The sequence below is a fragment of the Argiope bruennichi genome, chromosome 4 (assembly GCF_947563725.1).
Source record: "Argiope bruennichi chromosome 4, qqArgBrue1.1, whole genome shotgun sequence".
In the NCBI taxonomy this organism is placed as follows: domain Eukaryota; kingdom Metazoa; phylum Arthropoda; class Arachnida; order Araneae; family Araneidae; genus Argiope; species Argiope bruennichi.
Genome location: NC_079154.1, coordinates 57,923,252 through 57,951,205, shown reverse-complemented (window position 1 = coordinate 57,951,205; position 27,954 = coordinate 57,923,252). Strand labels below are relative to the sequence as shown.

Here is a 27,954-nt window from a genome sequence, read left to right as displayed (position 1 = left end):
TGAATGAAAAACAATGAAATCTTGCCATGATAGCGTATATACTAAGATTTATAATTGCAAAATTTAAAGCACCTTTCTCTTTATTCAATATTTTTCGCATTATATTTTATTTTTAAGGTGATTTGATAGCAGTGGTCCCATTTAAGGCACAAATTTTTTGAGATGAATTTGCACTCTTATTATTGTTATTAGGGAAATACAGAGCTAATTAACCAAGTTTTGATGTTCACTGTTCGTTCATTTACGCTTAAATTACGTAGGATTTTTAAATTAACTAAATTCTTTTAATTAACTAAAAGTAAAACTTTTCTTGATATGCATTCTCCACATTAATAACACATACTGACATTTTAAATTTATAATTTCAATAATTGTCTTTAACATTCTTTAAATATAAATAATCTATAAGGCTGCTGGAAGCATTTCAGTATGATAAAAATAACACAGATATTCTTATAAATAGAGAGAGAAAAAATGCTGCTGCGATTCATTCAGAAAATAAATAAAATTCCTGATTCATGTTTGTTATTATTACAATTAACGAAATGGTAATTTTCTAATAATTAATAACTAGTAGTTAAATTCTAATAAATAAATTACAAGCTAAATAATGACAAATGAAATAAAAAATAATTAGTAACTAAGTAATAAAAATACAATCTGCTTGGATTAATCAAAAAGTTAAATACTTTATTGATGTATGTTTTTCACATTAATATTGCAGCAGTAAATGAAATGACAACGGATCTAATTTACGGAATCATAGCCACGCTATTCCAAGTAAATTTGTCAAATTACAAAATAATTCGTTACTGGACAAAATTTTACGCTCTTTTAAATTAGAAAAGCTGAACTTTAATTTGCGTACTTTATTAGATTTTTTTAGAAACAAATTAGCAGCAAAGCGTTTGACATTTTAAAATTAAATGATTGTGAATATGCAAACTAATCAGTTTTGAAAACAAACTCTTTTTTTTAAGGAAAATTCTTGTTCTGTTTTTATAATGCACAAATTTTATGGCTTGGATAATAATATTATTAATCTATTATTAGTACTATAAAATTTTCAAAGCGAAAATCCTTTATTGAGAGCCGGAAGGGGAGTTCTTGTTTTCGTTTTATGATCCATATTTTCTGCGGGTGCGGCTGGTATACGCTTTAATAAAAACTTAATTAAATTATCTCATTTTGACTGCTCATTACGATTCAAATACATTTCAAGGACTTTTCTAGAGTCATCAAAAATACGTTACAAAATTGTCTCAATCGAAATAGATTTATTTACTATTTCATTTAGCTCTAAACCTGATTGGCGAAAGCTCTAAAGCGACTTTAAAATATATGCACCGCATTTCTTAAGTATGTGATCTACTTTTTATTCAGATTTAATGCCAATACAGCATTTAAATGGCTTTTAAAAATTATCGCTTTATTTTTATATTTTTTGCCAACATTTCGAAAAAGAAAGCTGAAGCTCATGATTGCTTTTCATTACTGGACACAAGCCTTGTTATTTAATGATGATCGTAAATAATAAGTTTTTGAAGAATCAGCTGTGTGTTACTATTAATAAAGCAATTAACTTCTATTTAAAATTGCCATTCAGTACAATGCCACAAAAATTTGGCATCGAAAGCGAAAAAAAAAAAAATGATACGTTTAGTTTCTGTACCAGTAATTTAATCACTATTCATTAGATTATCTTTCTAGGCAACATTTTTAATTGAGATGATTCATCCCATTGTTTCTTAGATATGAATTATAGTATATTTGCAAGTTATGAATTTCAATAATTATTTAAAATCCGTTTCAGTTTTCGGTGGTTCTAAAACGGACTAAAGTAATCGAAATTTTATTGCACACATTAAGACTCACATTAGTTGAACTCATTATATTTATATCACTCTATCGATATATTTAAAATACTATTGAAGCTGCCAGTTTATTGCGTAAGTTTAGAGTTAAAGTATAATATAAAGATGCAATAATATTTCGTAGATAGATTTCTAAGTTGAATATTATGTTTTATCTGTTAAATGTATGTTAACTGCAGAAAAATTTCTTTCATTTCACTCTCCTTTTTTTCATGCAAGTGAACAAGCTAAAAAAAAGTCATATAATTTTTTTCGCGGCATTATATGAAGAGAATGAATTGAATAGTATCAACGTTAATCTATTTCATGCAGCTGTTGGGATGAAGCACGTAACACTTGTTCATTTGAAACACGTATTTTTTACATTACACTCACGACCGGAAGAACGCTTCAATACGAATCTTGTTTTGTTATATTCTTTTTATCTTATTTCCTTATTGTCTCTTCACGCAATAAGGTGGGTGGAAGATTCATCTGTAGCGACAATGAAAACAGTCGTACATCATCTGAAAGTTTTCTAGTTCGACTTATTATACATCTCTATTACATAATATTTGAATTATTTTCGTTCTGGTTGTTTGAACGGAGTTCACCTTTACTTGGATACGATTATGTTTTTCGAATATTTATAAATTTTTTAAACTTTTGAAATATTTTTTTATTTGTCCATTTTTACTAGACGATTTTACAGTTAAGATTGTAGGCTCAATTTTCATGCCACATATTAATGATGGCCTATGGAATGTATTCCCAAAGTGTCTAGATATTTGAAATTTTTTTATATAAACAATATTATACATAAATACTTTGTATTTGAAATGGATTTAACCAAATCTAGAATTAATTGAATTATCGAAAGTTTTTAAACTGCTGGCTTTTATTTCCAAATATTTCTGATACCTCCAATCAATGAAATTTCATAATTTCATTGATTGGCGTTATCAGAAATGTCTTTTTATGATGGTTGATTGTAGCTGATTTTAATTTATCACGATTAAGCTACCTGCACCTGAAGAAATCCTTTCCAATAAGATAAAAATGATCATGAAGGAAATCAATGCTTGGGCTATAATTATAATTAATCACCGGAATTTTATCACAAATCTTCACATCACAACAACGATTCAGATGTTCCTCTTCCCACTGAACTATTTTTTTCCCACAAACCAATTGATTTCTTTGTCTAATGCATTTTTTTTAGTCATTTGAGAAAAAGTTTATAAATCAATGAAGACAAGTTCGATCAGTTCAAATAAAATTTAAATGTTCCATCAATAAATCTCATTTTACTGATAACACCTGATAAGTTGAATACAGAAAAGTCTTTTAAATTCTCAAGTTATTAGCTTTTTTTTGTAATACGAGGATGATGCAATAATCTTAAGAGATTACATAATAGAAAAACAAAAGATGATTCAATCAATCCTAGTTTTTTCAAAGCGATTAAAAAATTCCTTTTGTTTTAATGATATTTTTTGTCCAATTTAAAATCATAAACCAATACTCTTTAAAAAATTGTACATTGTGTATTTTCACTGCCTCCCCTATTGTAGTGTTCAACTATCTGACCAAAATTATCATTGATCTGTAATTAAAATTCAGATGATAAAGTGGGATACCTAATTTGGAGGAGTATTATTATATCGATGTAACAATGTAACAAAAATTATACTGTTTGAATTATGAGATTTTATGATCTCATCTTTCACATTAATGGGCTATAGGATCTTTATCATCTAAAACAAACCTTTCAAGTTGGTCAAAGGCGACTCTCCCTAACGTAAGAAAAAATTCTTCACCTTAAAAGATATTTTTACCACAGTTTTATAAGGCATGTAATCTTATAATTATAAATTTGTAAGTTAGTGAAATAATTTTCCTTAATTAAAATACATGTGAAAAAAAACCTGTTCTGGATCGTCGAAGATAAAATTTGCTTGTGCACAACGTTTTTCAGAAAATAATTAATTTATATTAACAAATGTTACACCAGTTTACTTCCAAAGAAAATAAAGGATAATCATGCAAAACCATAAATATTTTAATACATTTACTGGAGTTATTATACTTTTTAGGCTCTTAAAACATCATTACGCATTTTTAAAAAACATTTTCAGCATATTAGCAAGCACTGAAAAACACACGCATAATAATGCTTTGATTTTACATGATTTTCTTTATTATGTATGTATACCTGTAAAATTTCATATTGATATGGTGAACCAGTTTTGTTTAATGCTGCGCGCAAGCTCTAAAAATGTAATATTGAGGAAAAGGACTTTAGAGTAAACGTTTCTGAGGGAAAAATCAACAACGACTTTCATGTTTTTGATTATATCTTTTAAATTAATAAATGTACATACATGCGTCATACCAAACAATATTCAGACGCGTTCCTACTATGAAATAAAATTACAAAATTAATTGAAAAATTAAAGATTTAAATGTTATATAGCTCCTTAAGTTCAAAAACCTTTGCAGCCCTAAATCATAAAATGTTAATAATTCTTCATAATACACTGTAGAACAAACAGACATACTCAAAACTGCATTCATAAAGAAATCACTGATCACATTAGAAATCACGTGATAAAATCATGATTATTGAACAAGATGACAATCTGAAGTGAAGTAAACACGTATCTGCAACCATAGGGAGGAAATGATTATAATACTATTCATTTTCAAACTTCCCCATTGTCCAAACGACACATGATCTTGATTGATCACGCTGCGCTGTATTGCGTCTATGGAATATAAGTACAAAAGCAGATAAAAAATTGAAAATCAGTCTGTATGTAGATCAGATTTAGGACTTTTGAAAAAAAATGGAAACAAATTATCATGTCAATGCAGGGGATACCACAGATATTCATCTTCAACAGACAAATCTCAATGGTACAGCTAGGAATAACTAAAAATTAGGGTATAATGTGATTATTATTACTCTCATTTATCATCAGTGAATGTCAAAGTGCAAATGGTAATTGACCTGTGGCATTAATATTTCACCCTTCCACGATATTTCAAATGAAAGTGAAATAAACGGACTAAATCTTTGTTCCTCTAGGGTCTTCTAAGACTAGCATTAAAGACATTTATATCCACTTTGCGTGTATTAACCACAGTGTTACTACAATCATCATTCGTGATATAATTTCATTATATTATTTTGCTCTTTCATAGCTTTTTATTTTAAATATGATATAAATACGTGAATGTTTTGTCTCTATAGTCACATGCAATTCCTGAGAATAGATGTCTTTAGAACTAAGAGTGGTAGTTAAGATCTATATACCTTACTTGCTTGTCCCTACTGTTACGGCACTGCAAATCTCCTTTTCTTCTTCATACAGACATTCATTACAAACATTTTGATCTCTTACAGGCAGAGCCTTTAAAGGCACCTGGCAGCAGCAACTTGCGGAAATTTCTGATTCTATTGTACAAAGGATTTCTTCTCAGAAAGCGGCACTACATAATTACGTTTTTTGAAATCGTCATCCCCGTATTTATAGCTTCCATCCCTGTAATCATTGAGTCGGAATCGTCCAATTACTATAAAGCAAACAACATGATAGATGGCAGGTCAACAGGATCCTACTGGAGTAATATAACTACATACAAACCGTTTGATCCATTAAAATTGCGTGAGCGAGAGTCATTTAAATTGGAATTTTTGTATACACCATCAAATGGACTTACTGAGAAATTTGTGAATGATTCGATTGAGTTGTTTCTAAGAAGTAGCAATCACAGAGGAGAAATAAGTAAGTTGTATTCCTTTTAATTGACATTTGTAGTAATGCTTTGTTCTAGAAATTGGATTGGAAACTTTTTGACAGTACCACTTCAATATTCTCATAGAATAAAGTGATAATGATATACAGGATCTTCTAAGAAAGTGGTTTATTTCCTTATGTATAATACCTAGATGCATACTTCTAAATACAAAATTTCATTTGATAAGATGGACAAATGTATAAATACAATTTGAATTATGCGAAGTTTCATAATAAAAATGTTAAAATACTTAATATTTTATTCATCCTTCATAGTGTAAAAATATAATATTTTTTTTCTTACATTAATTTATGCTCACACAAAATTTCATGTTTCTGCCTATAAAATTTACAAAGATATTAAATTTATTGACTTGGATAACATTTACATTGTTTCAAACTCTGACTGGTATTTGAAAGAAATTTCTTTTTTGTATTTTAAGGGATAATACACAAGGGCTGAATCCAAAATAATGATGCGCTTATTATCTCATATTAAATTTAAAAAAAAAAACGTTCGACAGTAGATACATTAATTGAAGTGTTTGCAAAATTTGTTCTTGCATTTTTTGACACTTATAGAGCTGCATTGTTTTAACAATACTTGCGTACTTGCTATCCGTTTCATTCATCATTTGCAGTACCAAGAATGTCTACTTGAATTCATTGACAGATATCCGACACATCTACAGGAAGTGAGTTATATATAATAAATAAAAATGAAGAGGCAAGTTAACAGAAAATTCAACAGGTTCTTACTCGCCAATTTACGTCATATTACACGATACCCCGACCTAGCCAGGGAACATGCGGGAAACTTGATGGGGCCGCTGAAGAGCAATCCCACCCAGCACGAAGGAATAAACTACTTGCTGACATTGGACCTTTGCAAACAATAGAGGAAACGCATATTGGCTTAGAAAAAGAATAAAAAACATTACATATTAAGTTGTGAAACATTAAAAATGCATAAAATACATTAAATGAGTGTTAATTTTTTACTTTTGGAGAGATCTGAATACAAAAGATTTGACAAAATGTCCCTAATAGAAGATTTAATGACTGGAATATTTATGAGTTCTTTGACTTCAAGAGACATCCAGTTTCTTGGTCGTCTGTGTCTGTGTTCTCGCCATAGTTCACAGGCTTTGATAACGTGATTTATAGATCCTTCTTCGGTGCCAAATTGACAAGTCGAACATGGAATTCGGCATTCAACCATTGTTTTACAGCTGATAAGGAAGAGCGCAATCATATTACAACCACATGTGTGGAAGATGGCAATTCATCTTTTAGCTCAGTATTTTAATAGTTTTTTCCCTTTAGTTTTGAATACAATGCTATTCAAAACTAATGGAATATATAGATAACTTTTCAGTGTATTGCTGCATTGAACAGGACCAACTAACTACCCAAAACATTCTATGGAAAATTGTAACTGGTGATGAACTTCAGACGAAGAACGAAATTTTATGGTTCCAAAAGTGATCTTTTTGATGATTGGTGCTATCATCTGGAATATTCCAAGCAGGCTCCAAATACATAAATTTAGACGGTGGTCATCTTCAGATTGTAGCAGTCCACAAACTTATGAATACTGTATAGATGCTATCTATTATGTTGAAATATTCTGTGCATTATCATTGGAATGTTGACTTCCTAATGAACTTTTAGATACTAACAAGAGGATAATGTGAAAAATTAGCCTAAATGGCAAATTCTATATCACTTGCAAAATGCTTCATTCTTCTCTAAATTTAATGATTCTCCACAGTTTAGCAATTGTGAACTACAGGATCTTTACTTTCCTTACCTACTAGCATCCTGTATTTACAATAGCTAAACTAGTCTGTTAATATGCTTCCAAGAAGGAAGCCAGGGATTTGGAAGAAAATTCCATGCGGCCTAAATTCTGACTTTCCAAAACGTTCCTTGTTACTGAAATATAGCATTATTTTAGAAAACTTATCATCATGCAGAAATAAAGTGCATATTTTTCTTATTCGATATTGAACTATTTATATTAGAAATTTTAAATGCACATCTCCTCAGATTTTGATTATTTTCGTTATGAAACCGAAGTTTTAACTGTCGACTAATCAAAGGGATAAATATCATAATTTAAAAAAATTCCATGATTAGCAAACTTATTTCAAGTCATGATGATTGGATGATGCAACTAGTGCATAAATATTTGTTTGTGATAATTTTATACATAGAAAAAAAATTTTCATTTCTGAAATAGGTGTATCCATTTAAATGTGTGATTATCCCAAATAAATTTGAAAATAATTTTACTTTGCATGTGCATAGATGAATATAAAAAAGGATGTTTCATTAATTGTGATTTTTACACTGTGGGACTTATGAAAAATTAATTTTTTAGCTTTTTATTTTTAATTTTCACAAAAGTCAAAGTATTTTCATAAAATGACTATCTTATTTATTGAAACTTTGTTTCTAGAAGTATGTGTCTAAGTGCAGTATTAAAGGAAGTAGGCGCTTCTTCCACAATTTTTGGGACGTCTTGTATATAATAATAGTATCTACAATGATAAACTATACGATAAAATTGAAATATCATTTTTTTCTTATAGGAAATCAAATTAATAAACAGACGTTTAAACAGACAAATAATCAACTAAATTTATTAATTAGAAACTATATTTTTTCAGCTCATGTGCAGTATCACGCCGGCATCCAGAAATAATTTTATAAAAGAAATTCAAAATAACTAAAACAATGTGAAGAAGCGTATTTAAAAAAAGTTTTCTTTTACTTTACTGATGCAGAAAAAGGATTTACAAAAATTGATTTCAGATTTCATGTTACTTACATATATTGATCCGACGTTCTTTTAATGATATATTTGATAACATTCTTTTAAAGATCGAAAAAGACTGAAATTCGTTTTTGAAATTTAAAAATGATTTTTTATATTCGATATTTTGAATATACATGTTTAATATATAATTCACAATATTATCTAAATTTTATGCCCCCTTTGCAAATAATCAATAACTTATTGAAAAATAACTCTCTGCGATTAATGAGATTTAAAAAAAATTGTGCTGTAGATTATTTCATTTTTATCAATAATGAAGTTACAGATTATATTTCATTGAGGTAAATCTAACTCTAGCATGAAATATATGTTTACTTTCTTGTATAAGTAATTGATTTTTACAAATATTACAAAATTTTAAAATCGTTTTTTTTAATTCATTATAAGGTAGCAACAATAGTATAAAATGGAAATTTAAGTTAATTTGACAGATGTTTTTGATAACATCTATTTGTTACATATTTGTAAATAATATCTATTAGATAACATCTATTTGTAACATCTAGATTATAAACTTCATAAAAGTTTAAGATCTTAAAAAAAAAATGGCTTATAAATTCTTGCAGATACGTGACATCTCAGTGCTATTTTCGAGATAACAATTTATGTGCAAAAGCATGAACAGATTTTGTACTTGAAAACAGGCAGTAGATGCTACGTAACGTGAAAAGAAATTTCGACATACGAAGGAATCTTCCTTCAGTCCAAAAAATTCTTTTTTCAAAAATATGTCAATTTGTGATTAACGGATTCAGAAACAAGATCATCAAAAATGTCAACAAGTTAGCGGGTGATATTCTGCTTGCCTTTTTACCATCTACACTATACATATCTATTAAATATTGGGTATTATCCGTCATTGGAAGTTTGTCTGTTTTCATTTGAGTACAAAAGTTCGAAAACTCAACGAACTAATATGAAATAGATCAAATAAGTTTATTGCTAGAATTGAATATCTATTTCAAATTAATCTGCGGGCTTTGTCAGTTTGCGTAATATCTCGAAAAAGCACATTAAATGGGTAAATTTTAAAATGCGTTATTAACATGAATATTATATCGTTATTAATACGTTATTATCATGCGTTATTTACACTAATATTCAAATTGGAGTAAATCCGTGGACAGGCAGACTGTTCGTCTGTCCTTATGTATATCAACATGATATATAATAAGCAAGATAAATGAGATTTGGCATGTGTTCTTAAACACATAATTGTAGACATATATAAAATTTTAGACTCATAATGTAGACTTTAATCCAATTTTAGACTCATAATGTAGACTTTAATCCAATTTTAGACTCATAATGTAGACTTTAATCCAATTTTAGACTCATAATGTAGACTTTAATTCAATTTTAGACTCATAATGTAGACTTTAATCCAATTTTAGACTCATAATGTAGACTTTAATCCAATTTTAGACTCATAATGTAGACTTTAATCCAATTTTAGACTCATAATGTAGACTTTAATCCAATTTTAGACTCATAATGTAGACTTTAATCCAATTTTAGACTAGGACATATTATTAAGCATCCTCAAACAAAGAGGTTTAATTATATAATTGAAGCTTTGAATATTCTTACTCTATCTCGAAACTATATCAACATTTTATGCATATAATTACATAATAGATGATAATATTTTTCATTCATTTTAGCTACAAAAGGCATGGACTCTGAAAAGGAGATGGAAAGCTATACATTATATATATCAAGAAGACAGTTAGCTTTTATCGGAACAGTTTTCCATGACTTTGACGATAAACTGCCAGAGTATTTGGATTACAAGATTCGTTACAGAGAAAAAACTTGGTTCTATGAACCGTACTCCTTTGAAACGTTCAGAAAATATCGTATGAACGGTCCACATGATAAAAATGGTATTGCCTTTTTATGTGTGTGTTTTTGCCTTTTTGGCAATGCATATTAATCTGTTTTACTGTGATTTTTGAAAGAACATTTAATTATATTGATCAGAACCTTAGTTTTTAAATAAATTTAGACTGGAATTTTCTTTATGAATTTTTTTGTCTTTGCGTAAGACATTTTGAAGATCTGAAAAAACAGAAACTATCCAATATTGAGAAAGTGAAGAAAATGCGATTTATTCGTAATTTTGCACTCTAAATTTAAGGAAAATAATGCTTAAATATTTCATAAGGAAGGTCTTTAGTCATGAATTTGTTTGATAGTATCTGTTACAAAACTTCACTTGAAATCCTTTAAACATAATATATATTTAGTGTCCCTATCTGTCACCATATTAATTATGATTGATAAATAAAACTTTTAAAGCGTGTTAACAACAAAGAAAGTATTGATGATACGTATATTAAGGCAAATTAAATAAATCAAATACAAATTCATAAATACAGAGACCGTTTAAGTTTCCATAAAGCCATCATTTGGATGTTATCATAGCCCATAAACAATACCCCTGAAATTTGGATTTTAAATTGTTTTTAATTCAGAAAATAATGCAAACTCAGTAACTAAAAAGCATATTTTCTGTCGGAACTGAATTTTTTTCCGTTTTTCAAATTTATTAATCATATTAACTAGTTCTAATCTCCAATTTCAATGCAGCTTGCTTCAAAGTTTGTTTTGTATCTACTTTACATAAATACTTACAAAGGTTGCGTCGCAAATAAGAAAAAAATTTAAAAAAATTATTGCAAATAATGGCATACTTAATACTTACATCAACAGTTTTTTTGCTAATCACTGTAAACAGTCTAAAAATCTTCGTAGATGCCACACGAATGAGCTACCCATCCAGTAAGAGAAAGGTGAGTTTCAACTGGCGGTTAATTTAAAATTTGAATATAACAACTTTTCCCGTGTGACAACTAGTTCCGGTTTCTTTTAACGCGTCAGTGAAAAGAAAATGTATGTAAAAATGGATGTAAACAATTTTTTCCTTCACATTATTTGTTCACGAAATAATCGAACATGTACTGGGAAAAGAAATGAGGAGGAGGTAAGATGGAGGAAAATGGAGATAACATTAAATTCAGGAAAATTATGTACAAAGAAAGAGATTTTCATAAAATTTGTCTATGTTCATCTATGTTAGAAAGTATTATGATTTATGAAGCAGTTTAAATTAATAACGGCCTTTTATAAACTAACCAATATTTTCTAATAAATTAATTGGTTGCAATTTTTTTTGTTTGTTTGTTTAAACAGCAAAATTATATTAATTTACAATCTTGTATTTTGATTCTTGAAGAACAAAATGTTTCTTCAACTTTTTTATAATATTCATTTATTTAATTATTCATATACTTTTTTTTTCCTTTTCTTCTTTTTGCCAGATTATACCGCGTCTTTATTCCTTACTTGGCAAACCGCAGTAGAAGAAACGTTTATCCAAAGAAAGATGGAAGAACACAATAAACAATTTAAATATAAAGTAAGTAATTTTGTTATATATTTTATATTTTTGTACAGTTTGTACTTGATGTTTTGTTTAAATGTTAGTGAATTAATTACATTAGTTTTTTTCGGTCAACTTAGAGACAGAATCAAAATCTTAGTTACTGCTTCGTTAATGCACTATAGTCCGCATCATTGACTTTTAATACTTTTATCACTATTCAAAGTGCTAATTCTAATCAGGATCCAGTAGATAATTATTAAATCTTAGAGAGAATCTTAGAGAACATGCTCTAGATGACGTTAGGTTACTTCATATTATTAAGACGTTATATATATATATATATATATATATGTGTGTGTGTGTGTGTGTGTGTGTGTGTGTGTGTGTGTGTGTGTGTGTGTGTGTGTGTGTGTGTGTGTGTGTGTGTGTGTGTGTGTGTGTGTGTGTGTGTGTGTGTGTGTGACTCCGTGGCCCCTCAAGATTAATGTGCAGCCATATTAGAATGGATAAACACTTTATAATCTAGAGTCTGTGATAGTTGCGGAGTGACAGCAGCAGCTTAATGTCTGCCAGTTGTTCTAAATAAGGAATTCCGTTTCTCGATTGTTCTGTAGTTTGAACTATTATCTCCTGGATGCTATGTTACTATTATGTTATTCTGCAATAATATTTCAGTTTCATATTGAAAGGTTTCTTGAAACAATTTATTGAAAGAAAGTGTGTCTTTTCAATAAATATTCGTTGATTACGAGTCCACATGAAATTCAATTAACAATATAAAAAATTCCTAAAAATAACTAACAAAATATAGAATGATTTTGAAACGTTGTGCATAATTCTTTGGCAGTCTGAGTTTGTATTAGGTCGGAATGAAACATCTCCGGACAATCCTTGTCAATAAAAAACAAAAATGTTTTGCGTTTCTAATCTGAAGAGCCGTAGCGTGAAAATTTTTAACTTTAATTTCTCTATCTTCATTTTATTTTTAAAATTTAAGCTTAGTTATAAAGCCGCAATAATATGCTCCCAAAAAATATTTAATATCGTTACAATGCCATGAATGAGATACACAGAAATTTAAACAATTAAATGTTTTGTAAAATATGCATAGTATTTTTTAAAAAAAATTAAAATACTGGAAAGAGCGAATATGTACAGAAAAACTATCCCCAATTCTACTAATAATTTAAATAAGATGGATCATACGAGAACGTATAATCAAAAACTATCTCTCTGCAGGATAGATCATTCGACCAAGAGCTACCAAATTTGCTGAAGACATATTTTGAGGGTAGAATGGGCATCTCAGAATGGTTTGAAAAAATTATAATTAGAGTTTTAATTAATAAAAAAATTAATGAAATTTTGGTGTACGGTGGGGAGGGGTCTTGATAGCCATCGGGAATATTATTATACAATATTGGTTTCTATACCATTTAAAATTTTTAGAACTTTCTCATTAGATATATTAATTTATGGAGCACAGTTTTTTTCTTTTAATTTTGATAGTTTACCAAAAATAATTTTAGCATAATTTTCAATATTAAACTTCACCATATAAATCAAATTTAAACCTTTTTCCTTGTTTCATCAAATATTTAATCGTGAGATTTTCTTCCATTGTTGAAAAGTAAGTAGAATGATCTGACAAAAAACATATTATTTGAGCAGTTTACATAAGAACTATGAAAGTAAATTTATATTAATTGAAAAAAAATATACAATTAGAATAGAAATGAATCAAATAGTTAATCAGATTTTAATCAACTCTAAGATATCATGGGATTTTACTCCATTAGGAAAACCCATGGTTATAAGGAACAAGCCAGGTATAAAGCTTTTAAAATAGCACAACTTTAATCTCTGCCGTAATTTGATACTTAGAAATACTTATTAAGATAATCATGGGTATAGCTCTGCACAGTTGATTTGATTGAAATCAAATACAATTAGCATTCTGACAAACCATCAGGTAGCCCAAAGTGGCTGGTTGAAGATATAATCAGTTACAGAAATTAAAGTTCACGAAATTTTGTAACTGCAATAACGTAGGGTATCCAATAATTTGTTTATTTATCAATACATATTATTTCGGAGAAACTGACATTAAATTATTCAAATTTTTTAGAAATATCGTTTATTTAATGGTTCAGTTTCATCTAAAAGTAATGAACAATCGTATAATGAATAATCGAACAATCGTTTGGAAGTATCTTTCACCAGTTATAGTGAAACGATAGAGAAATTGAAATTTGTATGTATAAGCATTGGTTGTTTGTCCCTTTGCATATAGTACTTAATTTTTATTTTCTATTGTTTCCTATAAATCACTACGGGTGACACTCCGATACGCCAAAATGCGTTAACTGCATTCCTTTACGCAGTTCCTAAAAGCTTCCTTTCAGGTTCTTCATAGCTGAAAAACTTGCGATTTGCTAGAACACGCAACAAATTGACAACGACATCATTTTTTTTTCTAATCATTGGAGAATGATTTCCTGTTAAATTTTCGTATTTAAAATAAGCTCCATGAGGGAAGAAAAACGTTTTCTTTTGAATAAACTGTAACTTGCCTTACGAACAAATAGACTAGTATTACATCACGAAAATTCAAGGTTATATGCTGAAATATGAGATTTCAGAAGATTAATTAACTAGGATTTACATCGGTGGCAACTCTTCCCTCCTTCCTCAAATTATCTCGACTTAACATCATCGGATTTTTATATGTGCTGAAGACTTATTTGCATAGGAAGTAACTTTGAGATAGTAATGAGTTCATTGTGAGCACGAGAAAATGATTTAGTAACTACCTTCAAGAATCTTATGAACATACCAACATGTCATGGAATGAGAAATACTGCCATGCAGTGAAAAAATTGGGCCATAAATTAAATGACATTTACAAAAAAAACTAAGAATTCCACTAGCAAAATTTCATATTTTTAGAACTTAAATTCTTAGATACTTAATCATTTATGTTTGCATTTTATCATTTTGGCACATTCAGTAAATATTTCATACTCATTTGCATATTTCTGAACTATTTGTAATTCGTGTTATTCAGTTGTATATCTTTGGAAATGTGAAATTACCAGGTTTTACTCATTAATTCATATTTAACAATGCTGAATGCATTTACTTATTCATGCAGTATTTATGATTTCCTTATGTTGACAGGTGTGGATGCAGCAGTTCCCTTACCCTAAGCACAAAGAAAGTGCAGCTAATTTCAACTCAATGACTATTGCTTCTTGGGTCGTGTATTATGGGCACTTGATTTTCATTCTCAATATTGTAAAGAGAGTTGTTGAAGAGAAAACTAACGGATCAAAGGTATGTTTGAATTAAACTTGAGTCTCTATAAATATTTAAAAATCAACAGAGTGCAATTAATTCATGGGACATCACAATCTTATAACACCGACTATTTCAGTTAAAGTAGTTATTTGCTGTATGCTGTAATCGCGTCATTTCCCCGCCTGCAAACTGCAATCTATTTTACCATATGGAATAAATGCTGCAAAAACTATAGTCCCAATTTTATTTGGGTATGTTTATAGAATATAGTGAGGATTTAAATTATTAAATTAACTTATTATTTCAAAGCTTAAAGCTCATTATTTTGTACCTTGTTCCGACAATGATCTAGCAACTTAATTTCTTAACAATAAAAGAGTCGTCATCTTCAACGAACTTAATGTTATTTGATTCTTACAAAAGGACAATTTTTTATGGAATCAAGTGTCTGGAAGTCCTGTTCCTCCATTTCAAAGACAAGTTTTTCAGACAAGGGCATTGCAACAATAAAAGAAAGCAGAATGTAAATTCTAGTGATTCTATGTTGAAAACTACACATTTAGAATGTCATCAAACAAACGATAATCACCATCTATATGCATAATCAGCTAAAAAAACTCTGATTTTTTTTTTTTAAAAAGAATAATAATTGTTAAGAGTGTCTTTCAATGAGAGTTTAGTTTATCAAAACGTTGACCTCATTACATTCTAAGTCCAAAGAATCTTCTACTAGTGAATTGGCTACTATGCATTTTTTATTTGGACTGCACGTACTTTTTTAAAAAAATTTCCTGATTTTTTTTGTCTATTTTTTTAATACCGATTTTAATTTAGACTATAAAAGAAAGTCTATAAGAGCAAATCTGGAAATTAAAAATTCTGATCCATTATAATTTAGACAGTTTTGAAAGTTATTTAAACTATTCATCAGATTAGTTACGGCTTGATTAATGTTCTTCAGTTAAGAAACAGGGTCGATTTTTTATTTATTTATTTATTATTATTATTATTATTATTTTTTGCATTGCAGTCAAAACTATGTGATATAATCCCTTACTGATACCTAGATTTTCATGAATTTGACGAGATTTTAAACACTGATTCGTACGGTAACCCCCTTCCCCCTTTTTGTGAAGATTAGACACTAATGGAGAACTTCCAACTATTGAATCACCACTGGTGTATTTTGTAGCATATTTAAATTGTCAATACCATTTATAGCACTTATACTGTTTCAAACATTCACCATCCCAAACATCATTTTTCCAATAAACGAAGTAAATAGAAACAAAAAAAAAACATCGACAATAAATAATACAATTACTAAATTATAAAATTTGCTCCTGCAAATACTTCGAATCCTTCATGCTTAATGAAACGCAGAAATCGTTTTGCCAAATTCTAACCATGTTTGTTGTTTCTAATTTTTAGGAGCTTCTGAAAATGATGGGCATGACAAACAGCACCTACTGGACAAGCACATTCATGAACTATTTTATTATTGCTTTCATCAATGCTCTGGTCATAGTAATTCTCTATAAATCTCCAATGAAAAATGCAATTGTGTTTGTGAAGCATTCGAATTTTATGATTTTATTCATCGTTCTGCTGTTATATCTAGCCAGTATAATACTGTTTTGCATGAATTGCAGTATATTTTTCAACCGGGGTGAGTATTTCTATGGATAATCTTTTTCGAAAACTAAATATAAGAATGCATTTATGTTTTGGGAAACGAATCACATAATATAAATTTTTTATTCAATGAGTTTTAAAATTTCAACAGATCAACTATTAGGAGAAAAGGAAACATAATAAAATGCCAAAATCACAAAAGGAAATATGATGGAATAACTAAACTGAAAGATATAGTGAAAACCCTTCACTACGGCTGAAATATATTTTAATGCTGATAATTTAAATTAGTAGCAGCTTTGGAGAATTGCTTGTTATGAATTAATTGCTTCTTATTAATTAGAGTTATTTCCTTCTTGTTAAGGGGTTTTTCTTTACTACATGACCTGGTATACTAGTTGGATGTACTAATGGCCTCTGTTCGCTACTGTTTTGGATTTTATAGCAGGTCAAATTCTCGAGAGCATTAAAAAACATATTCATATATGACTTTTTTGGTCATACAGTCAACATATAATCGGTTGTCCATTTTCTATGTCTACATTCATTTCGTTTCCTGTTGTACAGAAAAGAGACATTAGATAGAGTCTGTTATATATACCACTGAAATAATCATAGAAAAAGTAAGTCCAGGAGATTTCGATAGCTATAAACACAGAACTTGCAAGTGGCTATTGATTGAGACTCAGTCTCGAACAAATATACTTCGCAGTATCTAGTGTGAAACTGACTATTGTATGGATAGTGCCCATATTATTAAGGAAGATCACATAGGCTAATTATTATGTATACAAACAAAGCTTCAAATTCTTTTCTGTATTGTGCATTATAATATTTTATTTCATCGTTATTTTGATGCAAGTTATTCATTTATAATCAGTGCAAACAGTTTGAATATCCTTATATGACAAGATGGTGTCACATCACATTTTTTTTAAAGAAATACGCAACTACCTCAATATCACTTTACCATATTGACCGACCAATCAGTCACTTAGATGAAAGATTAAGAAGCAATTAACTTTGACTATAACAATCTCAGATTTATTTTTCTGAGTATGTATGTGTCTACATGTCCAATAACTATCAGCTATTTAAAAAAAAATCTGCATCGTAGTTGCAAATGCCTATAAAGGCAAAGATTTGCAATAGTAAAATCTGTAATGCCCATTTGATATATGCCATGTTAGAAAAGGAACAATATTGAACAACTGTGATGCTTGAAATAAATATTTTACCTCTTAAATTATGCATATTGAAATAAATATAATAATTACTTGTTGCGGAATAAAGTCCTCCGTTTTGACTAACTCCGTGCTTTGAAAATTGTCAAATATGTTCTCACAACATGATTTACAATATTTTAACTAAACTATTTGTACTACAATATTAAGAAATATTAATCTGAAAATTAATATTAGAAATAATAATCTGAATCAGTGCACGTCCATTTAATCCCGACTTTTTTTTCTTACAGCTGTTTTTGCAATAATTGCTATGTTAATTATTTGCGATGTCTCCTTTTCGTCGCTGATGTCACAGTATTTTTTTCTGAAAACCGAGGATTATTTTGCGTTATCTGTGGGAAGTAAACTAGAAATCTGCTTATTGCCACCAGGCGCTTTGCTAACAGCTTTCCAAATTATTATTGTGTATGAAGCAAGTGGTAAGAGAAATTATATTTAAAATTTTAAACCTTTGTTTCAAGTTTTTATTCATTCTTTATAATTAGTTATTTCCAGAATATAATGTGTAAACGGTTCTATAAAATATAAGATCTAATTTTTTAAAATTTTAAGATATGCAACTCCCATATGGAATTTTTATCAAAGGCTAACCGCATCAAGATTCAAATAATTCAAAATTAACTTTTTAATCTTCTAACAAATCTATACTAGTATATCAGGCACTCAGTTTTTTGGGAAGAAGGAAAAACTAAATAGCTCGAAATTTTTTACATTTAGATCCCTTCGTTCGCTTTCAACTTCTATTTGCATTTAACTGTCTCTAGTTTTCGAAAACGCTATGCCACTTCTTCACTATTTTATAGGAGGTAAAGTGAAACAGTTGTGTGTGTGTGTGTGTGTGTGTGTGTGTGTGTGTGTGTGTGTGTGTGTGTGTGTGTGTGTGTGTGTGTGTGTGTGTGTGTCAACGCTCTACAGGGCAGACCGTTTGACTTACAGCTACCAAATTTGGCACATGTATATTTTACCGGTAGGACTTCGGTATGCACTTCGAAATGTTTTTTCGAAATTTTAATTAAATTTCTAATTAATTAAAAATTAAGCAGAATTCTGGTATTTTTTCGCTTTAACTTCCAAAAATATTATAGCATAAAAATATATTTCACACCGTTACAAAATGCAATAATTTCTATTTTTAATGATGCCAGTTTAATTGCCGCACATTTTTTTTAAAAAAAAAATTAATTTTTCTTTATCGCAGAATTCAAAAGATGGATTAACTGAATTCTTTCATTTTTTTATAGCGCTATGATGCTATGAGACGATCTCCATTAAAGGATTCATTAAAATAAGACGGCATTAATATTAGATAATTTGCCAGAACCATCAACATGAAGCTATATTTAAATGATCTATCTGAAATCAAATAATAATATTAATAGTTCGGCGAATAATAATATCCTTGGTGAATCAGCTAGTTGATCCCTTGCTCTGAGACTCTCCACTGTACAAGAGGATTCAATTGTATCTTTTGTACGGTTATTTAGTGTTTTGGTTTCCACGTTTGGTGACTCTTATCTTATTTTTATTCATTTTATTTCCATTATTGGTATTTCTAATATGATTTTCTGTTATTGATCCAATTTAGTTACTACAAATTCTATCTATTTATTTTGAATTATCTTTAAAAAAATATTCTAAGAATATTTTATAAGAATTTTTTTAATTCCTGTAATCAAATTTAAAACATTTTCACTATTGCTAAAAGTATTTCATCCTGAATTTTTTTCTTCTATTGTTATTAGTATAGATGTAGAGAGAAGCTTATTTTTTGAGTTGGATAGTTTTTTGTTCAAGACATGCTTTAAAACAATCTTTTGAATTTTTGTTTAATTTATCATTAAGGTTCAATTTCAAAAGTAAACAAAAGTTTTAAAATTTGTAAAAAATTTTCAGATATTTGGATATATAAATTAATACACTAATATAAACATAACAAATATAAATACATATTAATTGACTATAAAAATATATAATCGCTCTTTTAGGTTGAAAACTGATGTCTTATTAAAGAACATTGAATTTTTTTGGATGATTCAGTAAAATTTTTGTTGAATAGCCTTCGGAATAGCCCTTAATTAAATTACGAAATTCATATACAGACTTGCAAATTTAAACGATTCTGCTTTCTCTCCTCATATTTTTGATACACTTGTTTAGTTTCAACAAGGCAATTTTTGGTTTAGTTGTGGTTTAATCATTTCTGTTTCAAACTATAGTTCACTTTTTAGGTGAGCTGACAGAAAATTTGGCGATACATAGCTAATTTTAACCATATTAAGTTACTAAAATTGCATGAGATATGTTCATCAAAGTTTAACGTTGAGATGACAAAAAAAAGATTATTCTTGTCACTAATTAACTTGAGGAAACATATCTCAACTTGATTACAATCTCTAAATTATAGATTTAAATTAAAAATGGAATTTTTAAAAAATTGTTTAATGAATGGGCATGACATCCCAATCGAGTTCATATTTCAGTTAATTTATTTTAAATGCCCGCCATAATTCCTCTGATGCTTTGTAGATTGGAACAACATTCTGCGAATTTTAATTTTTATTTTGACAATGTCTAACATCAAGCGATATGTTTTTATTTTTAGCTGAAGGTGTTCAATGGAATAATATCGGTGAATTTTCATTGATACCAGATATGAATATGTCGATGACTTTGTCTATGATGTTGGTCTCTTGCGTTCTTTTCATGTTTGCCATCTGGTACCTAGATGCTGTCTGGCCTTGGCAACCGGGTGTTCCTAAGCCGTTCTACTTCTTATTCACAGTAAGCTGAGATTTTTCGTCATTTTATTTTATTTTGATATTTGAATAATTTTAAATTATTAAATAACTTTCCTAATAATTCTACCATGCAGAAAAATTACTGGTGTGGAGAACCATCTAATCATGAAGAGGACATACAACTAACGGGAAAGGATAACAGTTCTGAGTTTTTTGAAGCCGAACCGACTGATATGTATCCAGGTGTAGTGATAAATAACTTGTTTAAGGTAATATTTTTAAAATGCTAAATAATTTTTAGATCAGGGAAGAAAATTATTGATGTTATTAACCCTAAGTGTTGTAAAAATTGCTGAAATTGGGGACACTACACTTGAATGTTGTGGAATTTTGTACTTATGATGACGGATGTGATGGATAGAAACAGTTAAAGGATTTCCTTTTAAACATGGAAAGGCAATTCCGATCTTTTGACCAGCATTGAGGATTTCAAATTGTTGCTCAGGTCAACAGGTTTTCAGACGTATGTTCAGAAATAAGCATCATTTGGGGACTAATTAATCTTTAACTATCCATTATTTCTTGGTTTGAAGCCGGATTCAATTCCTATGTGCATTCGAAAAGAGAAATTCTGTATTGAAAAACTACAAGACAATTATTCAAATTAACGCCTTGATATTTTTATATTATTAAATGACAGAATATATGACAAGTTCAGTTCTGGTTTCTTTGTTCCCAAAAGTATTGGAGATGTTGAGATGTAAAGGTTTGTCTTCGCTCATCCTCCTATTTCTTTCTTCGTAAAATATTAAAATATTTATTAGTGGAAGAAAAAGATTGAAGATAAATTTGGCTCCAATTGTTTCCATGTAGTAACATAAAAAAAGAGGTACCAAAAAGACTAAACCAACATCACATGAGAAAGTAAAAACAGTATGAATCAAACTAAGAAGATTTCATTGATTACATTTAACTGATGTTTAAAAATAATTATAAAAAAACAGACATTCAGTTTCAGTACGTTGTAACTCAAATAATTTTCTCCTGTTAATATCTATTAAATTTATAAGTATTTAAAAATATCTTAAAATATCATTTACATCTTTTGTATTCTTTTGAAGAAACACAGGTACTATTTTGAGACAGATTTTGTAATTTTGAAACATAAATAAAAGACGAGAGTGGCTCTTTTATTGAAATGTGTTTCTATATTTTTCCATGCCAAACGATGCCAGCGAAGGGAAGTTTGTTAATGTCAGATTTAACGTGCAGCAATCAGGCGAGTAAGCCTAATTTTCGGTAGAATTTAGTTCCGAACTTCAAACACTATTGTGATCCCTGAAAAATTAAGGAATAAAATATCTTAAACACTGATTTATTTTTTAATTGCCGAAAATCTTGAAATATTAATCAATTGTAAATAATTGTTTTCCAGCATTAGATAGGAGTATTTATCTAATGATTATTTTGTATTTTTCTGAAATCCTTTACTTTCACTACATCTTGTGCAATATGATACAGATATGCAAGTGACAGAAAATTTATATAGCAAAATTTACTAAATGATTGTTTTAATGAATAAAGGAGTTCAAATCTTCACTTGCTGTGAATGATGTGTCTCTAAAAATATATCAAGGCCAGATTACTGCACTTCTTGGACATAACGGAGCTGGAAAAACCACAACTATCAATATTCTTACAGGTAAGTACATTTTTATCTTGAATACTATATATTTAATTACAGCTTTTAATATTAGCTAATGATTCCTAATGATAATTTTCTTATTATAAAGTGTGTTTGAAGCACGTTGGCATTCGTTTTAATTCCTTAATTATTGATCAAAAGCAAATAAACTAAATTAAAAAGTTGCAAAGGATTAACGGTTTTAAAGGTACGAATTTTTTTCATACAATCCTCATTGAAGAAAGCTTATAGAATGCAAGGTACTTATCACCATTTCATTACGTTTTGGGAAAAATTCAGCATTGCCTGCTAATAAATCTTAGATTTATGATCAGTTATCAAAAATTTTAAATCATTTAACAATACTTTTACTAAAAGGAATATTTTTTGTCAATGTATAATAAATGTTTTACGAATTATACATCAGTTTCAAAAGAAGAAATGTCTGAAGCTCCCGATGAAGGTTAAAAAAAAGCATTTGAATCTCGAGAAATAATGTTTTTTCACAGATTTATCTGATTAAATTTTTTCCATTGGTGATTACTTAAAGATTTCAATTTCGTGCTTCTTAAAACTTATATTCTATTTAATTTTTAATCGGTGTCAAACAATTTTGCATTTTTTTTGACAAATTCCAAAATATTACGTATCATTGTGTTCAAGGATCAATATTTAAGGAATTGAAGATGAAATCAATATTTTTTGAATACTTTATATGATTTCTCAATGCGCTCATGCCTTTTTTGAAACATTATATATTTTACAATATACTAAATATTGCATCTTATATTTGTTATTATAATACATATTTTACCAAATTTATCGAAATGAAATGAAAAAATGCCAAGGTTCAAAAATCATTTTCAACAAAAAACATTTTTTTTGACAGATAAATGCAAAATTTTCTTTATACACCCTTATTTTGTTTTATTATCCAAAAATCCTTTTTTATGAAATGCAGAGGCTAATTTTCAATTTCAGTTTTTAAGTCTTAAATGAAATTATCAGAATTTTTTACAATACAACATTTTTGGCAAATAATTTTTTTTAATTAACATTTTTAATTTCACCACATAGCTTGATTTTTCCATTGATTGTTTCCATTTTGAAAAACACTTTGCAGGTCTGTACACTCCAACCAGTGGTACCGCATCTATAAATGGCTTCGATATTCTGAAAGAAACGGCTAATGCTCGTGGTGATTTCGGTATTTGTCCACAAAATAATGTTTTATATGACACTCTTACTGTGGAAGAACATTTGAGAATATATGCTGCAGTACGTATCTGAACTTTTTGATACTTTTATATACATGTTGTATTACAACTATATTTTTAAGTCATGGAAACTTTGGGGAGATTGTTTTATTTTACAAAAATATTTAATAACTTTTAATTAAAATTCATAGATAATCAGCTATACAGTACAATGACATGTATTGCTCCCGAATGACTTGGCAGGGTAAGATAAATAAATTCTTGTAGATGACCAATATTACCATTCTAAAGTTAAAGGTTCTTGTGATCAATGTAATAATAAATCAACCAATTCTAAACAAAAGGTGATTCTTCAGATAAATTTTTCATTAATTTACATGTCAGATTCTCCCAAATAAACTACGAGGGTAATTGTGAGAGGGAATTAGCGAAAAATAATGCTGCAGGAAATAACAGTGCAGCAAATATCTACGGAATATAATACCGTAAACAATTCATCTAAAAATATTTCTATAGGTCTTCCTTCCAGATTATTTATGTTGGCCTCTCACAGTGGCTGAAATCCTCTTGTGCATCATAATGAGTTATTTCTCTTGGGTTTTCAAGTACTACCGTTGCCATTTATACAAAGTATCCATGCAAAAGTGTACTAAACTCAAATGCTCACGTCCCAAATAAACAAAGTCTATGTAGTCCATACATTAAAAAAAACTATAAGTTTCCCCAGAAGCTTAATCTTATTTCGGAAGAGCATTATATAAAAAGAATAATTACTGCGATAAAATTAACATTTTTCTATTTAGTGCTTGATATCCTTCCTTTGCTATTAACTTTTCTTCCACAACATCTATAGTCCAACGTGATTACTTTCAAAATTAATCAGAGAATATCAGTAATTTTAACAAGAGATTCGACATGAGACAAATGTCGTTTGTAAGTGGAAATAATTTCTAGTAGTTATATGTACTTACAGTTATGGAAATAATTTCATATACCAATTCCAAAATACTTTCGAACCTTGATAGTAAATTTTGGTAAAATTCAAATATACTAACTTTCTTGAATTTTATCTTGAACAACATTGGATCTCGGTTGCATATAATAGATATTCAACAATTGATTTGCATATAGTAATAGGCATGAGGGAATTAAATATTTATATACGTTGTAAAGCAAGTATTATTAGAATCTTTTACTCAAGTGGAAAACTCTTAAAAATTATTGTTGACAACAATTTGATGACACTCTTTTTTTTGTATTAAAAAAATTCTGTGGCTGTATTTCCTTCAGAAAAATTTCACTGCAACTGCAATTAATTTGAATATTTTACAATAATTTATAACACACAGAAAAGGTAAACTAAAGATAATTATATTGAAAATTAAAATAATATTTTTCATGATTTTTTTTTCTTATCATATTTATTTGAAAACAATGAAAAATTGTAGAAGAAAAGCTCTGACGAAATTTTACGAATCTACAGTTTAAAAAGGTCTCTTGGACAATAATGGCCGATTGAAAAAACCCTCATTCTTCCTCACGTACTATTCCTTTCTTTTACATTTAATATATTTTTCTTTTAAAATATAGATGAAAGGAGTTCAGTGGAGTCAGCTGACTAATGAAGCAACCCAAGTCATAAACATTCTAAAACTGGCTGACAAAAGACATGAACTGGTGAAGAATTTGTCTGGAGGAATGAAAAGAAAATTGAGTCTTGGAATTGCAATCGTTGGCGGATCGAAAGTATGAATATTCTTTCCTTTTTATAATACAATAAGTGTCTGTAAAAGATTATGGAAATTATGCTTTAATCATAATATGACAATATTTAAAAATATGCTTTTTAACATAGAATATACAAAGAGAAAATACTGTAAACATCAAAGCATTTTATCTAAAATTTTTAATCACATCGATCTGTCTGTGAATATAATCATTGGGCCCATTCGATGAAATTTTTTATGTAGTCGTACAACCGAATCTGTAGAATCTTTTAAATTTGTTCTTTTAAAATTTTTCCAAAAAATTCCAAATCTTTTAAAATTTGTTGGTAGGTAAAAATTTCATTGAAACCCGTCAAAAGACTGTCTGTCCATATGCATGCGAACCAAATAACTGAAAATCTCAAAATATGTGTAGATAAAATCTGGTATACAGGTTTACCATCATAATTGTCATTTCATAATAGATGCTATATTACATTTTTCAAAGATGGAATAATTTTATGGTTTATATACAGAACAGAACGCCGTCTCATACCCCCGTATCCGTGACCATTCTGGTCACTGAACGGTTTGGTGGGCATGTTACTAGAATTTTATTTAATTAACAAAATATTTACAGTAGAAAAACAAAACAAAAATAACTATTTACAGAATTTACAATTATATAAGAAATTATATTATGATGAGACCGTTTACATAATTTTTCAATTTAGAAATATAATTTGTAGTAATAAACTTAGAAATATAATGCTGAGAGATAAAATGTGTAAAAATATACATATAATCTGTGTTCACTTATTTTTTATGATATAGTAGATCAGGATGCAGTTAAAAAAATCAGATGGAAAATAATTTGAGAAATGGAAATGAAGAGAATCTCTATTTGATTGAAGTGTGTGACAGGAGACTGCGGTGCTTGTTTTTTCCCTTAGTCTTTTTTGGTATGAGACTTGACGTTGAGAGCTATGGAGACAAGAATAGATCTCTATTTTCACTTATAAATTTGATTATACTGTGGATTTTTTGCCTGGAAAGGAAGTTGCTGGCGACTCTTTTCAGCCATTCCTGTTCATGGCTTGGTGATGGTTTTTTCATATGCCAGGAGATTGCAAGGATGCATTCCGTAGCATAATGAAGTGCGGTGCCTATCCTGGTTTATATACAGATGGTGAACGCGATAACTCAAAAATTCAACAAATGAGATCTGCAAAAATTTGGTATGCGTTTTTTTTAATCATCAAAAATGTAAATTTGTACGAAATTTTGAATTCAATTGGTTAAAAGAAAGTCGTTCAAAATTCATATTCAGTTTTCTTCATTATATTTTGAAGCACAAAATGCATTATATTGTATCACTGCATGCGAAATTTGGGCTGAGGGGGAGGGTTGCAGTGACCGTCGAAAATTTGCCGCATCTCTTCCTACACTAGCTAAACCCTTTATAAATTCACGGGATACAGAGGAATGTGAAAAATTATTTAGATTACCTAACTATCGAAGGAAAAAACTTTTTTGCTGGTTAATTTTCAATATACTTTTTAATTCAAACTTCAGCGTAGAAACATCCAGAGGATATAGAGAAGAAGAAAAAATAAGAATGTTTTAGATTATCTAAATATATGAGAACTTATGCTGGTTATTTTTCGATATACTTTCTGATTGAAAATTCAGAAAATTTTAAAAGAAAGGGAAGACACAAAACAAATAATAAACAAGTAGAAATGTATGACCAGAAGCGCTACACCTATGAACTAGATGACGCATAAAAATGCAGAAATACCATTTCAATAACGATGAAGTACTTTTATTTATTGATACTTCATTCTTGGTTAATACATTCACACACTTCCAGTTTCCCAGCAATCTCCCGAAATTGCAATCATTCCCAATTAAGGACATTTCTTTATTACCTACCTTTGTTTGATACAAAACCGAGACTTTCTTATAAAAAATTATTACATAAATCATATAAAAAGTATTAAGCTAAAAATTTAAATCGGCCAATAAGCATATTTCTTCCAATGATTATTTTATACATAGAGACAGAAAAGCTATAAAAAATGAGAGATAGGCATATGCCTCTATTTAGGAAGTTGCTCAATAGGACATAAATAGTTTTAATATTATTTAAGCAAATAAATGTATTTTTACAAATATTAACAAATCAGAAACAGAAATTTTACTCAATATTTCTATCCTATGATTCGTGTCAGTAAAATATTCTCCTAATACTAACATATTAAACGAAAAAAAAAACCCTCACTCATCAAGATTGAAATTGATTAAATTATGAGCTTTGAATATCACTTTTTTTATACCATTTCATTGGCAATCTCGGAAAAAGTTATGAGAATAATTTCCTGATATCTCATTGAAATGACCTTTGATTGACATAAATTTATATACACTTTTGCTTCGTATTTGCTACTTTTTCCTACGTGAGCCATGATTTGTTATGAATAAAAATATTATTAATGTTGATGACAGGAACATAGAAATTCTTTTAAGATATGTTAT

The 27,954-nt window shown here is 28.8% G+C and overlaps 1 protein-coding gene across 1 annotated transcript in view; it reads left to right on the top strand.

Moving 5' to 3' along the window:
- LOC129966076 (phospholipid-transporting ATPase ABCA1-like) overlaps positions 1–27,954 on the top strand; it is a 63,213-nt gene that overhangs the window by 492 nt on the left and 34,767 nt on the right. The window contains exons 2-12 of the mRNA XM_056080445.1: positions 5,263–5,644; positions 10,166–10,387; positions 11,825–11,922; positions 15,070–15,225; positions 16,621–16,858; positions 18,302–18,490; positions 20,674–20,852; positions 20,944–21,078; positions 22,394–22,511; positions 23,617–23,771; positions 25,301–25,456. Of these exons, the coding sequence (XP_055936420.1) occupies positions 5,263–5,644; positions 10,166–10,387; positions 11,825–11,922; positions 15,070–15,225; positions 16,621–16,858; positions 18,302–18,490; positions 20,674–20,852; positions 20,944–21,078; positions 22,394–22,511; positions 23,617–23,771; positions 25,301–25,456 (2,028 nt within the window). The remainder of the gene's footprint in view (positions 1–5,262; positions 5,645–10,165; positions 10,388–11,824; positions 11,923–15,069; positions 15,226–16,620; positions 16,859–18,301; positions 18,491–20,673; positions 20,853–20,943; positions 21,079–22,393; positions 22,512–23,616; positions 23,772–25,300; positions 25,457–27,954) is intronic.